At 44.6% G+C, this 14873-nt stretch overlaps 1 protein-coding gene across 3 annotated transcripts in view; it reads left to right on the forward strand.

Annotated features, from left to right (window-relative positions):
- Positions 1-14873, forward strand: part of trappc9 (trafficking protein particle complex subunit 9) — an 85876-nt gene that overhangs the window by 31543 nt on the left and 39460 nt on the right. For all 3 annotated transcript variants that reach the window (XM_019876285.1, XM_019876287.1, XM_019876286.1), the window contains one exon: positions 12609-12751. In XM_019876285.1, the coding sequence (XP_019731844.1) occupies positions 12609-12751 (143 nt within the window). The remainder of the gene's footprint in view (positions 1-12608; positions 12752-14873) is intronic.

Consider the following 14873-nt stretch of genomic DNA (forward strand, 5'->3'; position numbering starts at 1 on the left):
TTTTAATGATGTGGCACACCCATCATGAGTACAACCCCACAGCCTAATGCTAACCCGTTACCATATTACCCCAGAAAATCACTTTATTTGTAATGACGTGTGACTGCTAACACTGAATGTGAGCAGTTTGAAGTTATTTATTTTGTGGCCGCGGGGACATGTCCATTCAAAAGAGCAGGTCAAATTATGTTCACCTGGAAAGGTTTTTTTTTTTTTTAAATCCCAAAACCAATTGCTTTTTGTCAATGTTGTGATTTTTTTTCCTTCACATTTAAAAATACCACATTTTTCGAACTATGAGCCACACTTTTTTCACTTCCATACTTGGGCTGGTCCTATGACTGCTGCTCAATATAGCTAGGGCAGAATGTACCGTATAGTCCATTTTATTTTGAGTTTCCTACTGCATGACTCATACTTGCTATTTTGTTTCACCAAGTTTGGCTGAAAGCCTCACAGCTCCGTGCAGTATCTTAAACCGTTCACCACATCCTCTTGAAAAACCTTTAAACAAGTGAACAAATCGTACCCCTGTTTGCCATGTTTACTGAGCTCTCTTCTTCTCCCCTGACCTTTTAGCCGCTCAATCTCAGTGACATTTTTGCCAATGAGTGCCAAAAGCACATAGGATTGGGGGGGGGAAAAAAAAAAAAAAAGAAGTGCTGCACCCAGTTGAAGCGCATCCCTTGCTTACCTCTTGCAGCTCTGATGGAATCAGATTGTCTCTGCAATGAGTGCTGAGCCTTTTGTTATCTCCGGAGTGCCGTGTTGATTGCCCGCATGACTGAAATGGCAGCTTTGGAGTTTGGGGGGGTCTGTTATTGTCAGCAGCCTCTGCCGCGGCGATGCGTTCAGGGTAACGTGACTGTCAGTCTGGGAATAAGAGAAAATAAAAAGAAATGTCATCTCCTTGATGCACCAAAATGTGGGACCGGTTCCTTCAATTAGCCTTCATATCGCTTTAGTGGCAAGATGATGCCACAGCGGCACTAGACAAAAAAAAAAAAAATGTGGCACCGACACCCCTGAAGACACGCAGAGCCAATTATGTTTAATATGTCTACATTGCTGCCAAGATGCATCCAAGGCAATTCAATGTCCTGAGGATCATGTCTGGTTACTGCATTGCAGATATGCTGCGAGAGCGCGTGAAGGTGCGCGTTCCACTGCCGGCAAAAGTTATAGGAAACAGCCAGCCTCCTCCTACCTTGCATCAGGGGACCCGGAATGCGCAATTTCTGAAATGAAGCAATCCCATTAATGGCATTGCTTGCAAGACACGCAGTGTTTAAATACGTTTTGAAGTCACTCGCATTTGGAACAAAATTAAACCACTTTAGGAGTTCTTTGAGTACATTTTGCTTTTGGTTCAGTTACTCTGCCATCACGGGCTTATCACCTTTCGCGATGACCAGAGTCTGCAGTGCGTGATCATTGTGACATTGTTGGTCGAACTAATCCCGAAGCAATATTGCAGGATCATCGTCATTGGTTATGAACAACGTGGGACATAACAGAGATGGCGAAACTGTAACGCGTAGCGACACGCAGGTAATGTAGCAAAATATTTCTCAGACGTTTGAGGTCAAAACATCTTAACCAGTTGTAAAGTTTGAATGGTGCACACTGGCCAGAGTAAAAACCAAAAGAAGTAAATGTTAGAAATCCAAACGCATACACATATACTAATAAAAGTAAAAGTCTGCCAACTAATAATATGAAACGTCCTAGAACGACCATCTGTCGCAAAGCCATAAAAAACGACAGCAAGATTTTGTTTTCAAATCACAACAGTATTAAACGGTTGGGTCACAATTATCGGCTATTTGATTGAAACTTGCCTGCTGCCGCCGCCGCCGCTGTTGGCACCACGCATGAAGAGAAATGGACAATTATCGTGTTCCGAAACCAGATGGCCTGAAGGGATCTGATTTTGGCGTATTTGTGCGTTTGTCACCACCACCACGGACAACATCTGCATCGAATTTGAATACAACACGTGTCTGATGGCTGCGGTGGGCAGAGCTTCTTGAGCGCTAATCACATTGTGTGTGAGGTGTGTGTGTGTGTGTGTGTGTGTGTGTGTGTGTGTGTGTGTGTGTGTGTGTCGTCTTCGTCCCCTTGCCTGCCTGCCTGCCTGCCAACCAGCCCGAGTGCTATTTTTAGCCAGCGAGTGCCGCAGACGGCGCTTCGGCTCCCCGATCCCAGCTTGTGATACCGATATTTATAACTGCCACAGCTGTCTGCCCAAATGTGATCCTCCGTCGTAGCGGACCAAATGACGTTCTCTTTCTTGGCTCGGGATGAAAACCACTTCCGCCCCCCGCACCCCCCCTACACCCGCACCTCCTGTCCTTTTGGCTTGTTTACCATCAGCGTCATCGCTTGTAGTTTTGACTTTGAAACAGTCTCTCCTTTTCAAGTTGGCACGACACTCTCGCTGCTCATATGTGAGCTTACTGAAGGCTTTCACATTTTCAATCCTTTTTATATTGCCTTTTCTCCGCAATACAGGTCCACATCAGTGTTGCCTTTTATTGAGCCATGGCGAATATTTTTAGGGGAAAAACGTCACGGCGCGCCATCAAACAAAAATATACAGTGGTCGGGAGCAGGCCTTGCTGCACATCGTTAAAATGTGTTTGCAATTGATGCCCCCGGCTCAGCCATTTATAATTGCATATGGATGCATCTTGTAGCAAAGCACTACTTTTATCTTGTGAAACCAAAATGTTTACATCTGAGACTGCGAAGGTGAACACAACGCGATTATTCTGTGGCATGAATGCGACAGGTAAATTGTACCTTCTGCCATCGAGTGGAAGTGTCACGTATGATTTGTTTATGATTTCGGAGCACAGCGGTTGGGAACCATTGCTGAAGAGCGTCATGTTTTTTTTCTGAAAATAAATCCCTGTACCTCTTGCGCTCTTGTATTCCTGTTAAAATTTCAAAAAGTAGACCTTTGTTCTTGATGCAAAGTTTCAAAGCTTTGATTATCCTTAAGAATAACACATAATCCTTAAATCTGCTGCTCGCTCTTTGTAACGGATTTGTAATCGGTGTTTTGCATTTTAGCTGAACAGATTTTGGAGCGAGCGGAACCGTCCGCAATCCAATCTGAACTACCATAGGGGGGGGAAAAACCTCAACCCCAAAAAACAACTAATCCTTATTACCCAGTCCTAATGCTCATATTTATTGAATGAGTTGTTGAATTTGCTAGAACTGGCCTTAAAAACAGTCTGGCCTCCCTCAGCGGGTGTAGAAGACAACAATGTTTCAACATTGATCTGCAGCAAAATCAATAAAGGATACTGCTGCATGATTAGGTTTGATCTCGGTGTCGAATTTTGTTGTCAGTTACAACTCTACACATGTACCACAAAATCTGATACGTCTGGACAGAAATAATCGATATTCAGCTCGCCCATCAGCAAGCTCTGCAGCAGCCTGACGCCGATCCTGATCATTTGAATCGGGTGTGTCACAGCAGCGAAAGATGGAAAATATGCAGGGAAGCAACCCTCGAGGACCGGAGTTTGAGACCCCTGATTTAGAGGGTGCTGTTGCGATGTACCTTTTGTGTCATAAATTGTGTAGAGCTGTTGTGGACACGGTCCAAAGGGGGGGAAAAAAAGCAAATTGAGCAGAGAGGAGAAAAAAAAAAAAACGCTGCACAGGCTGTGAATGGGTTCAATGATTCTGCATTATTTATGAAACTCTTCTGCAGGAAGCGTGCCCTCGCTACCATCCAGACAAAAAAAAAAAAAAAAAAAACGAAACTGAAAGACGTGAATCATTGCAAAAGTTTGAAAGCCTTATCAGAGTTCCCCAGTGTCATTCTATATTAACGGTGCCACCTCACCGTCCTTTTCCATGCCAGGCTACTGACAAACACCTCCTTCAGTGAAAGATTTGGCCTTATTTAACACAACTGTCTCCACCGACGCCTCGGGGGGACAACACACGGACTAAATAAACCATCCATCCTCTCGTGGCGGCGAGCTCGGCACAGCGCGGAGCGATCTGTCAAACGGTGTCTATTTTTAGCCCTCGCCGTCAGCTCTTGGAAAGTTTACTGCTGCCGAGCGGTCCGCGCTTTTCTCGGAAATGTGAGTCAGGTTAATTGAGACTAATTGAAAGGCGTCATCGTCATCATCGGCAGGAGTCACGGGATCCACACGCCCAGTGGTCTGATTTTATTCATCACTTTATTACTTCTGCCGATGGGCTTTTTGTTCATCGACCAAAGATTAGCCCACGTGTAAATTATCGTCCTGTTCCTGCATTGATGATGTTCATAACAAGGTACAATAATCCCCCTGTATATTTGCGGTTCATTATGCAACGATTCTCCCGCTCACATTTGTTTTTAGCTGAAATGCTCAATGCCCTAGGCCGCCACAAGATACTGCCAAAGGCCTTTGTAAATAGGAATTGGTGTTAAAGAATGATGTTGAAGCGATGCAGCTCAACTGGGACACAAGGAGTTTTTGGGAGGAGCTAAGTTTAGCCTCCGTGATGACATCACAGGGAAAGCCTTGGGCACATCAGGTGCCAAACCTGACTGAACTCGTAGCGGCGTGTGTAGGGTTTGCCAACTGGTTTTCATGGGTGGCCGACAGTTAGGGACTTGACTCCTCATGGTGTCGCAATGTCGCAGATGTAACAATCAAAATGCCAACGGGCTTTCACAGACCAAAAAAAAGACATTTCCTGGTTTTAAGCTAGCTAGAACCAGCCAACCGCCGCACCGCCGGCAGGCTGTACGAATACAATAGTAGACATATTTTGTTGACCTCGTTGCTCCTCAGCAAATAACCACCCTTTTTTTGCATTTTTAGATTTCATCGGTGACAAAGGTCAATTGAGTCGCTTCCCACTATAAATTCTTCATCCGTGGTTTAATGGAGCTACATGGTGAGCTAGTGACTCGCACGTCGACGTCACAGTTCTCTGCTTCCGGGCCTTCCTGTGTGGAGTTGTTCTCGTTGGTTTTGTTTTTCTTTCGTGCCCACATTCCCTAAACTCCGACGTCAGATTGATCAAAGACTCTTAAACTGTCCATGAATGTGCGAGAGAATGGTCCTTCCATATGTCTTGCCAATGATTCGCAACCAGTCCAGGGTTGGCTAGGATGGACTTCAGCTCACCAGCAACCTAAAAGGAAGTGAAGCGGGATAGAAAAAGGATGGCGCGATATTCTTGGATGTGTTTGAAGGCACAAAACGGCGCAAGTGCCGCTTCCACCTTCACCACTTTTATCAGTGCGCCGCAGCCTGTAGACGAGGTTGCCTCAGCATAAAGCACATCCCTCGCACGACGGCGATAAATGACTGCAAGCCGCGAGTGAGGTAAAGTGAGAGGTTGGATGAGACGCCAGGTGCGGGAAACCCATCACGGAGAAGCTTCTGATTATGGAATCCCTCGCGTGGGATCTGGCACATTTATTATTTTTGTTTATTTTTCCGTTTAGCCTTTTTGCCCGTCGCAAAGCGCTCGCTACACCCGTGACGTCTTTTGCGGAAGCCGCGTTAGCTTACATACCCCATCTCACTCCTCGCGCTCTCCTTTCCCCGAGTAGTTGTTTGACAGCATAGTTATTATAGGCCTCCCTTTTTTTCTTTCATGATTCGACTTGATGATAATTGCTGTGTATTAATCACTCCATTGCATTTTCTTTTGACTGCTCGTGCGGAGTGGTTTCCTGGAGGAGTCCCCACTTCCACTTGGAATGTCAAATTAAAGCTTTGGGATACGCTAAGAGGAGGGTTGCTCACGTCTGAATGAATTCTTAAAGTGGTGCCGTCGACTTCCTCGGTGAGTCAGCACCCCTGTTAGCTCGCTTTGTCATGCCCGCATTGGCGGAGAGTCAGCGCAACGTTTTCCATCAAATTCATCGAGCATGCTCGCAGAGAGCGGGAAGGGGCCCATTTCATCCCAGCAATACGAGAGTTAGAGTCCTGTTAGGAATTGAGATATTTCCAGTTGGAGAGTTTTTGTTTCTGGACATCTAGTTTTGTTTTTTTTTTTTTTCAGAACACATGCACCTTTAGGAAGCCAATAACATCTTGTTTTATGTGGTGGAGTTACCTCCCTTGGGTGCCATGCGTCTCGTTCATTGCACCTGACGGCTCTCATGGACCCTTTTGTTGCGTCGCTCATTCTCATGTCTTAAACCTGGTCCTTGTTGTCTCGTTATTAGCTCCGTTGTAAATCTCCGTTTCATACTATGGTTACTTTTAAGTGTTTGTCTTGAATCCCTTTCGGTTTATCACTTGATATTTTTGTCATTTTATTGCTTTGCCACACGGTTCTGAAAGTTTTTGGGCTCCGGGGTTACCGTGGAGGGTAGGAGACATTTTACCAAGGACACACTCTTAAACTCATTACCAGCTGAAGTCAGGAAGTACATTTGATTTTTATGGCACTTTTCACAGAGAGGCCTCCAAAGCGCTTCACCTAGTTATAGAATAGCCATACACAGTGTCGCATATATAAAATATGGCTAAATTTTACATTTCAGAGTTAACAGCGGCCTCACAAAAAAGAGAGCTTCCGATATTTATTGGTACAGTACCGCAAGGTGCTTTTCTGGGGCGATGCTGGCGTATGCCCGGAATGAATATGCCTGCCAGTGCGTGACATCATTTTCTGTATGTGAGTGATTTTTTTTTGGGGGGGGGGGCAGTAAGTAGGGGATTCTTCTCAAATTTGAGGTACAATACGGTGGCGATGACATCATCTAGTACCCGTTGACGTGCCTTGCCTTTTGTCATGCTTTTCCTTTGTCAAACGATCTGCTCCATAAAAATCTTTTTTTTTAATTATCATCGTTTGTATAACGTGCAGCCCATTCAGGGGTACTGAAGCATTTTTTTGCATGAGGTGCAGGGTAGACAAACCATTGGGAGTGCAACTGTGGAGGTTTCGGTTAGATCTGAATGTTAGCCTTGCTCAATCAACAAAAATCATTTGCATGCGGAGTGTTTGTTTTTGCTGTTGCGGTCAGTGGCATTGAAGAACCCTCCGATCATAAGTTGTTGTTTCGCTCTGGGGAGTGTTGGGGGTCACATTTTTATTTGGATCCCATTCAGATTTTGTGATTTTCCACTTGAGATCTTAACATGAGCCCCAAAAAAGTATTGCATTAATCGAAAAGTTTATAGCATTTAAAAAAAAAAAATCATAGACTGAATGTTGTTCAAAACCGTCAACACTGTATTTTTTTTTAAAAATGCTTCTATGTCCAAATATTTCTATACGGCTCTCATGTTATTTAGACAATAGCAAGTGAAAATAGTCACAATAGATACATTTGAGAAAACCCGTTTTGATAAAATGGATGGCTGCAATTCTAGGAAGCGGTCAGCCACGAAGGTAACTCGAATTTGAATTTACGCCTGTGACTTTACATAGTCACCTCATCGTTGCATTTACTGCATGACTCATAGCTCGAAGACCTTTGAAAAACTTGTTCTATGTATGTCCGATTGTAATTCTAACCCATTACTTTGCACGGATACTGGAAAGAAACTCAAGTGGTGTCATTTTAGGCATTTGTACTCATTTTGTTTTATTCACATCAATTGTTGGATTGATACTACAATGTTCGAATGAGGTCACAGATCTAAGAATAGGTTGGACCTTTCACCTTTATGATCCATTGCTTTGCACGCTCAAGTACGGGCACTGAATCAACACCATCGTGAATCATGACAAAGTTTGCTTGGTTGACTCCTCGAAGCTACGTGTGCTTGCAGCGGCCGTATGCAAGGCTGCCAGCATGTAATTAATAGAGAGTCAAGCATTTCATCATACTTACTGGACTTGAACTCATGTGTGAAATCCAGTCAGCCTGGCCGAGCACGCGTCCATATGCCGCCGCCCTCCATGACTGCATCGCCGCCCGAGCGTATTGCAGTTACCGAGTAAAGGATAGTTGGATGCCGCGGGATGGTGGCCGTCATTCCACCTGCGTAAAGCTACTGTAGATTCCTAAGGTATCTGTACGCGTCTATTTTTCTGGTGACTTTTTAACGTTTACTCTTTACATTTGAAAATTGAAATCTGTGTCCCTGTCCATATTTGAATCTTAACGTTACAATTCCGCGGCTGTTTGTGCTACACATCAGCACCGGGCGCCCACAGCGCTTTACATCGTGGGGCCGCATCCTGGTTAATGGAGTGACACCTGCATACAGTACAACCAGAGTGTCGGATAAAAGCGCTTCCCTGTTTGAGGCACCCGAGGGATCAACGTTTGCCTTGAATCGCACATGAAGAGAAGGCTGTGCTTGCTTGCGTGTCTAGAGAGGTACTTAAAAACAACTTCATTTTCAACCGAGACCAAAAAAAAAAATATATATATTGCCATGCCAGCAGTTTTGGAGTGGATAACAGAATAGCCCAAGGCTTTTTTTTCTTTGTGTAGACTAAATCTAAAGAAAGCAACATTCTGGTTTATTACATCACCACCCAATGTAAGGTTTGTGCTACAGTAGCCCAGAATTAAAAGCAATGATAATGACCCCAAATAATTTTGTTTTTGATTTGTTTGTATTATGCTAGTTTTGTGTCAAATGTACTTTTACTCTCTAGTGGTTGTTGCTGTTTGGTTGTCATTTGTGTGGGTATTTTTTTTTTCTTTTTCTTTTAACAGCGCGGAATGAGACAAGCAGTATCAAGACCCGAGTCGTGTGCGAGCTTGAGCTTTTTAATAGCCGCTAAAGAGAGCAAGAAAAAAAAAACTGTAATTTCCACTAACAACCCAGGCTAAGCTTGGCTCCTCCCCAACATATAAATATCTTAAAACAGCAGAGATGGGCACTACAGAAAGAGCAAAAAAATAAAAATAAAACAGTAGGGGAGTCGTTCCGCCAAATAGAATCATTTCCACAAAAGCAAATAGGTTGGGTTTCAATGTACCTGGAAATGAAAAGCCGGGATTCGGTCAAACTGACACTTTCAAGTCTACATTCCAGGAATTGGCTTCACTGTTACAATATTATTGCAGGGGAGTGTATGCGATATATTGTTCTTACTAAAGTATTCTTGGAAGTCATAATGCTGCCTGGCAGAAGGTAGATGGAGTGAGAGTCGTCTTTTTCAGAGATGCATTTCAAATGAATGACTTGAAAGCGGGTAATCTGGTCGTTGAAAACGTTGCATCTCCCACGCGGGGCGGCGGAGTGCTATCAACAGGATGTTTTCTTCTAAACTTCACATTGTTGTCTCGCAAGCAAGCACCCTGTGGTGGTGGGTGAGCTGATTGGTTCAGTGATTGACACCCGGTGTACACACGAGATGCGGCCCCAGCGGTACTCCAGATAGCTATATTGCCTCGGAATTCCCTCAAGTCATCGCTCAAGTTTTCCACCGGGGCCCAGCACCGCAACATGACTCAATATCTCTACGGGCTGCTGGCTTGCTTTCCCTGCGACTGAGCAGATGCATCCTAAGCAGGGTTCATGCCTTATATTTATGGACAATTAGGGACACACTCTTTACTTGAAAGAACGGGGGAGGAGGGTGGGTGGGCATGTTGAAATAGACCTTGAAAAAAAATAATAAAATGGGGGGATTGATAGACCAATGTAAGTCTCCCAACAAATAGAGGCTTAGGACCAATTCTAATTTAGCCGTTTTGCATTAAGATAAGGATGTTTCTGCCTTATCAACGTGTGGAAAACAAGGCTGTTGGCAAGTAGTTATCACCGCCGGCTTGTGTGTTAACGAGGGAATCTACAACGTACCAGAGATAAGGATGGCGGCACATGTTCCTCCAAAAGCTAGTGTTGCCTTCAGAGCGGGGTGAAGAAGGCTTTACCCGAAAACGCACCCAAAAGCTGCCATAGATGTCGTTTTCCATTTCGCCACTACACTTGATTCCCACGAGATGGTTCTTTTTACCTCCTCAGGCAAGACCAATCGGAAGTGTGGCCTCCTTAACTCCACGGCACACTTGTCATTTTTGGTGTCGGTCCCTCTTAAATCAGCACGGTCCCTGAGAAGTCAGCGGTATTTATGGACGTTGGTGATGTACGGCAGCACCCGCAAGCAAAGATCAAGCTCTCCTTTTATTTTTGACGGCCAATTTGGCAAGCGCTCGCTCTCGCAAACGTTCACCTGCAGCGACTGTGGCTCTTCTTTGTATCGCTTTTTACGAGCATTATACGGTGTAATGGAGTCAAGCTTTCCTCGCCTTCGATAACATGTTGCTGAAGAGCTATGTTCTGTACCAACTTAATACGGTACTTTTTATCGGCAAATAAACTTTGCTGCCTCTGTGACAGAATGTGGCGGTAGTAGTGAAGTGTGTGGAAGGACAATTACAAGTTCAAGAATACGTAATATGTCCGTGGAATGTCTGCACTGATGCAGCAACATTTTTTTTTTCCTCAGAATAAAATCAATTGCCGGCCATTTATTTGAAGGGAAATAGGATAAGTGTAAGATGAGTTTGACGTGACATATTTATGCTTGAAGATGTTACTAAAATAGTGGGCATCTATAGTTTTTATTTATTTTTTTCCTTGCTATCTGCAGCAGGACTCAGTCCACATCCCTCAAGAATAGCGAAGGATTACTGTTTACTAATTTGTATTTGAAATCTCCGTGCCAAAGGAATCGGATATCGATCGCGATTCTGGAACAACATACGCAGTTGTTGTCACTCTGCCCCCCCCTCCCCCCCAAATATAATAATAATAATCGAGAGCATTGCGCCAAAAAAACTGTTATCCTAATCTCTCTGACCTGTGTACGTGATCAGGCTGTTTGATTTTGCTTGGTCCTGCGACACGCTCACTTCTGCCGCCGTCAGCTTATTCCTGCGGGGGCATTTTTCAGTCTGCCGTGATTGAAAAAGGGTTCCCGAAGAGCTGGAGAGCTGACAGCGAGGGTGCCGGGGAGGAGGTTTAAAACAGATGAGGAACCGTAAGTCTGTTGCAGTCGGCGAAAGGGATATGGGAATCGGTGTTTGCCAGCATCTCTGAGACAATATCGACTTCTCTGGAGAATCACGCTGAGGCCATTAGTGCCATACAGGCAGCCACTGGATCACGAGGCTTTTGTCGCCCGCTGCCTGCAAATTTATACTCCACTTTCCATGTACTAGAATTTTCTTTAAAATGTTGAAAAATGATTTTTGGGGGTGGGGGGGGCATTGGCAGAGACACTGGTGTCAAATTGAAACACTTTTTTTTTTCACCCCATGAAATATTTGCAACCCGTTATCGGCCCAGCCAGTTTTCTCTGCCGCTGTGCAAATAGTGTCAAAATGTGGTTCTGAAATGGCATTGTTATGAAAGATTTCAGCCACAGATAGGTTTGGGGTGTTTGAATCTGACTGCCTGGCACTCTGTGCGGTTTTTGAATGGGGGGGTTAAATAGAAGCCATCACTTGCGTTCAGCTTTGCTAGCTTGTTGTGGATGTCAATAGAACTCGCGTCCCTGAAACAACAGCCAAAATCAAGTGAAGAGATTCATGACGGGTTGGCGCGCTGTCCATATGTCACAAACATTCCAGCTTCAACGCATTGACAAAAGTCATGAAAGTATTTGTGACAGTTAACTCAGGCAAAAGACTAAAAGGTCATCAATGTGATGGGAACAATCTTACAGCGACATTTCAGTGTCTCTTGACAACACGTCTGACATGCTCGTATGAACTGACAAAAGTCATGAAAATATTTGTGACACAAAAGACTAAAAGGTCGTCAATGTGATGGGCACAAGCTTACAGCGACATTTCAATGTCTCTTGACAACACGTCTGACATGCTCGTATGAAAAGAGGATATTTCCAAGGATTTCCACTTTTGTGCCGTTCGTTCTGTCATTCTTCCAGGTTTCAACCTGCTGATGCGCAATGAAAGTCACGTCTGGTCCGTGGATATTTCCCAGAATTTCCACTTTTGTGCCGTTCTGTCATTCTTCCAGGTTTCAACCTGCTGATGACACCTCGTGGCCACTTCCCTTTTGAGAACATCAGGTTCACACTCTGTAGCTCATAAACGGCGGAGGGCTTTTCTTGGCGAAGAAGCAGCTAGTGCCTCAATCAGCAGTATGTGCCGGGATGATGTATGTTCTCTGCGGGAAGAAAAGCAGAACCTCGCCCGCTCCATTTTGCCACGCTTCAGCCCATTACCTGAGTCAGCTGGCGCCCCCTCGCCATAAACTGCCACTTTTAATTTCCCTATCATTTGCCCACTTGGCTGCGTCTCTGCTGTTCCTTCCTCTCGACAGCTGACTTTGTGTGTTCACAATGGAGCAAAGCCAACGATTCCCACCCAATCCTCTCCCCTCGCAATCGAGGAAGCCACATGTTGATCCCGAATCCTGGCTTTGAGACACCAATCATGCCGCTCAAGGCATTCTCGCCCGTAATAGCGCACTTCCATTTCATTAAACGGCACAATAGCTGTGCCGCGGTTTTTTATTTTTTATTTTCACTTGATACGACGGACTTCAAAGCAGCACCGGCTGGGCTGACGGAATGACAAGACAACACGTTGCCTCTGTCTGATCTGACCTCAATCACATTGAGCCCCTCTGCGCCGATATTTTGCCGCAATTCTGAGTTTCATGTTCTGTTGTTTGCAGACTTTAGAGGCAGTCCTCAGCTTCAAGTACTCCGGGGGAGCTGGCAAAGTGGAGGGCTACTACAGGGAGCTGTCTGTTGGAGTCCATGTTGACGTCGAGCCGTCTGTGTTCTTCACCAGAGTTAGCACCCTCCCCGCAACCAGGTAACATACGGCCATGAAAATTGCTGTTCATACATGCTCACACACCACACCCACAAAAATGTTTCACTTACGAGCACACGGTGACAACCCAACCTTGGTTGAAAATGGTCCCCTCCCTTTGCGATCAATTCTTCAAAGGTCCATCACTGGAAGACTATCCAGAGTTATTGTCCCGTGGTATGCAGTGTGTTTTTCTTCGTAAATCTACAACTGAAAAGACAAGAAAACCAGGCTGTGGTTCTCCTCGCTATTTCTAATCAAATAGCCACCCTTTTCGGGTACAAATGATTCACTGCAATGGCCGATAGTAAACAATTTTTTTGGGGTGTGTCAATTATTTGTTTAAAAAAAAGAATAATATCTTACGCTATCAAAGCGATCGTTTTGCAAGAAAGCAACTGACCTGAATCGAAATTAAATTGACTCTTATCTCTTGTCCACTCAATCCCGTGTCATATTTCATGTCTCCTCGAATGCATACACATTCCATGCGTCCCGCTTGACTTTTCAGCTCCCCCAACCGACCCCCTCCGAAACCGGGGGAGCAGTAGGCTGGCGGCGTGCGATGGTGGCGGCGTAATGGCCGCTTGAGATGAACCATTAGCTGTAATAATACCCACAGCGTACGCTATCCATCTTGGGGTCGGCGCCGTTAAGTACGTCAGCCGGCTGTACCGTCGTCACCCTCTCGCCGCGGAGGTATCTCGCCGAGCGTTATCTGATGACTTGAAGCAAAAAAATATTGGAAACGTGTCAAAATGAAAAGCCTTTAAATACATGCCAGGCTTCCCGCTGGTGGACGTTTCATTTGCATAATCCAATATCGCAGTCATTGGCACATGAGTCAAACGTGAAATCGAGGAAACCATGGAAGGATTTGGAGCAACACTAATGGTTCCGTCGTTGCGCTGAAAATGTCACTTTTAGTCTTTCTTACTTTCAGAATACATTTCTGCACAATGTAAGCTTTTGTCCACTTGCTTTGACTTACATCCATTTTTTTATATTATTCATGTACACCTTGCTGAAGGGGCGTTGCCAAGCTTTGATTCATTGTTGTAACTTTTGATTTGGAGGTATGTAATCCTGACTTTGAACATGCAGTGCAACTCAACGTAAAAACTGCACTTTTCTGCACAATCGATCGAGAAAAGAGAATCATGCCAGCAGGCACACCCTGGGGAAAATAACTCAAGGACTAGGAATTGTGAACATTGCTTGGATGAGCCCATCGGAAAACAGAGTGCAGCGATCTCGCTCGGAATAAGAATGGCCAAAAGGCTGAACACATAAACAATTGCACATCATATTAGCTCAAGTCGCGTTAAAGAACCGAATGACACATTGCGGACTGGTCAATCTTCCGCTATTCAGCTCTACAGTGACAAGAGTCTCAAACATGTTGCGTATTCCATTTATGACTTCTCTTTTATCTTTTCGTCACGTTTCCCGACCCCTTTTCTCAGCTTGTAGCCCCTGCTGCCCCCCTCCCCCCCTTCACCTTTCCTTTCAGTCTGTCACCACTTTCATCTTACTGTCTACTCCATCACGTTACCTTCCCTTTTTTTTTTCCCCCTCCCGTCCTCAGCTACTTTTGAATTCTTACTTTTGACTTTCATCTCAACTCGTCGAACCACCTCCTTCATACCTTGTAAAAGGACAGAAAAGCCAAAATAGCTCCAAAAAAAGGCAGTCTTGGGAGTATTTGCCCCTTTCTTCATGATGTTTTAGTATTTTGGTGAATAGTTTCATCTTACCGTGCATTCTTTCCCGATGATCATTCTCATCAGCTTTGTCACCCCAAACTACTTACAATTTGTGTTGCTCCCTTTGCATAGTCGGCACTTTCACATGTCTTATTTTATGCCGACGCTCTCTCTTTCCTCCTACAGTACTCTCAATTTGTCTCACCTTTTCTCACGTCATCATTTAGTCAGCACATTTGACTCTTTGTTCCCGGGGACTTTTTTTTATTATTTTTTTTAAAGTACATAAAAACATGCACCCATAAATTCCATTTAGCTGCTCCGATATAATTTAAAATGCAGTTTTCTCCAGCGCTGCTGCAGGCCTCCTCTTTGACCTTTCCCCGTGGAGGAAGTGACACCGTTTTGTTATTTTT

The sequence above is a fragment of the Hippocampus comes genome, unplaced genomic scaffold (assembly GCF_001891065.2).
Source record: "Hippocampus comes isolate QL1 unplaced genomic scaffold, H_comes_QL1_v1.1 scaffold244, whole genome shotgun sequence".
Classification (NCBI taxonomy): domain Eukaryota; kingdom Metazoa; phylum Chordata; class Actinopteri; order Syngnathiformes; family Syngnathidae; genus Hippocampus; species Hippocampus comes.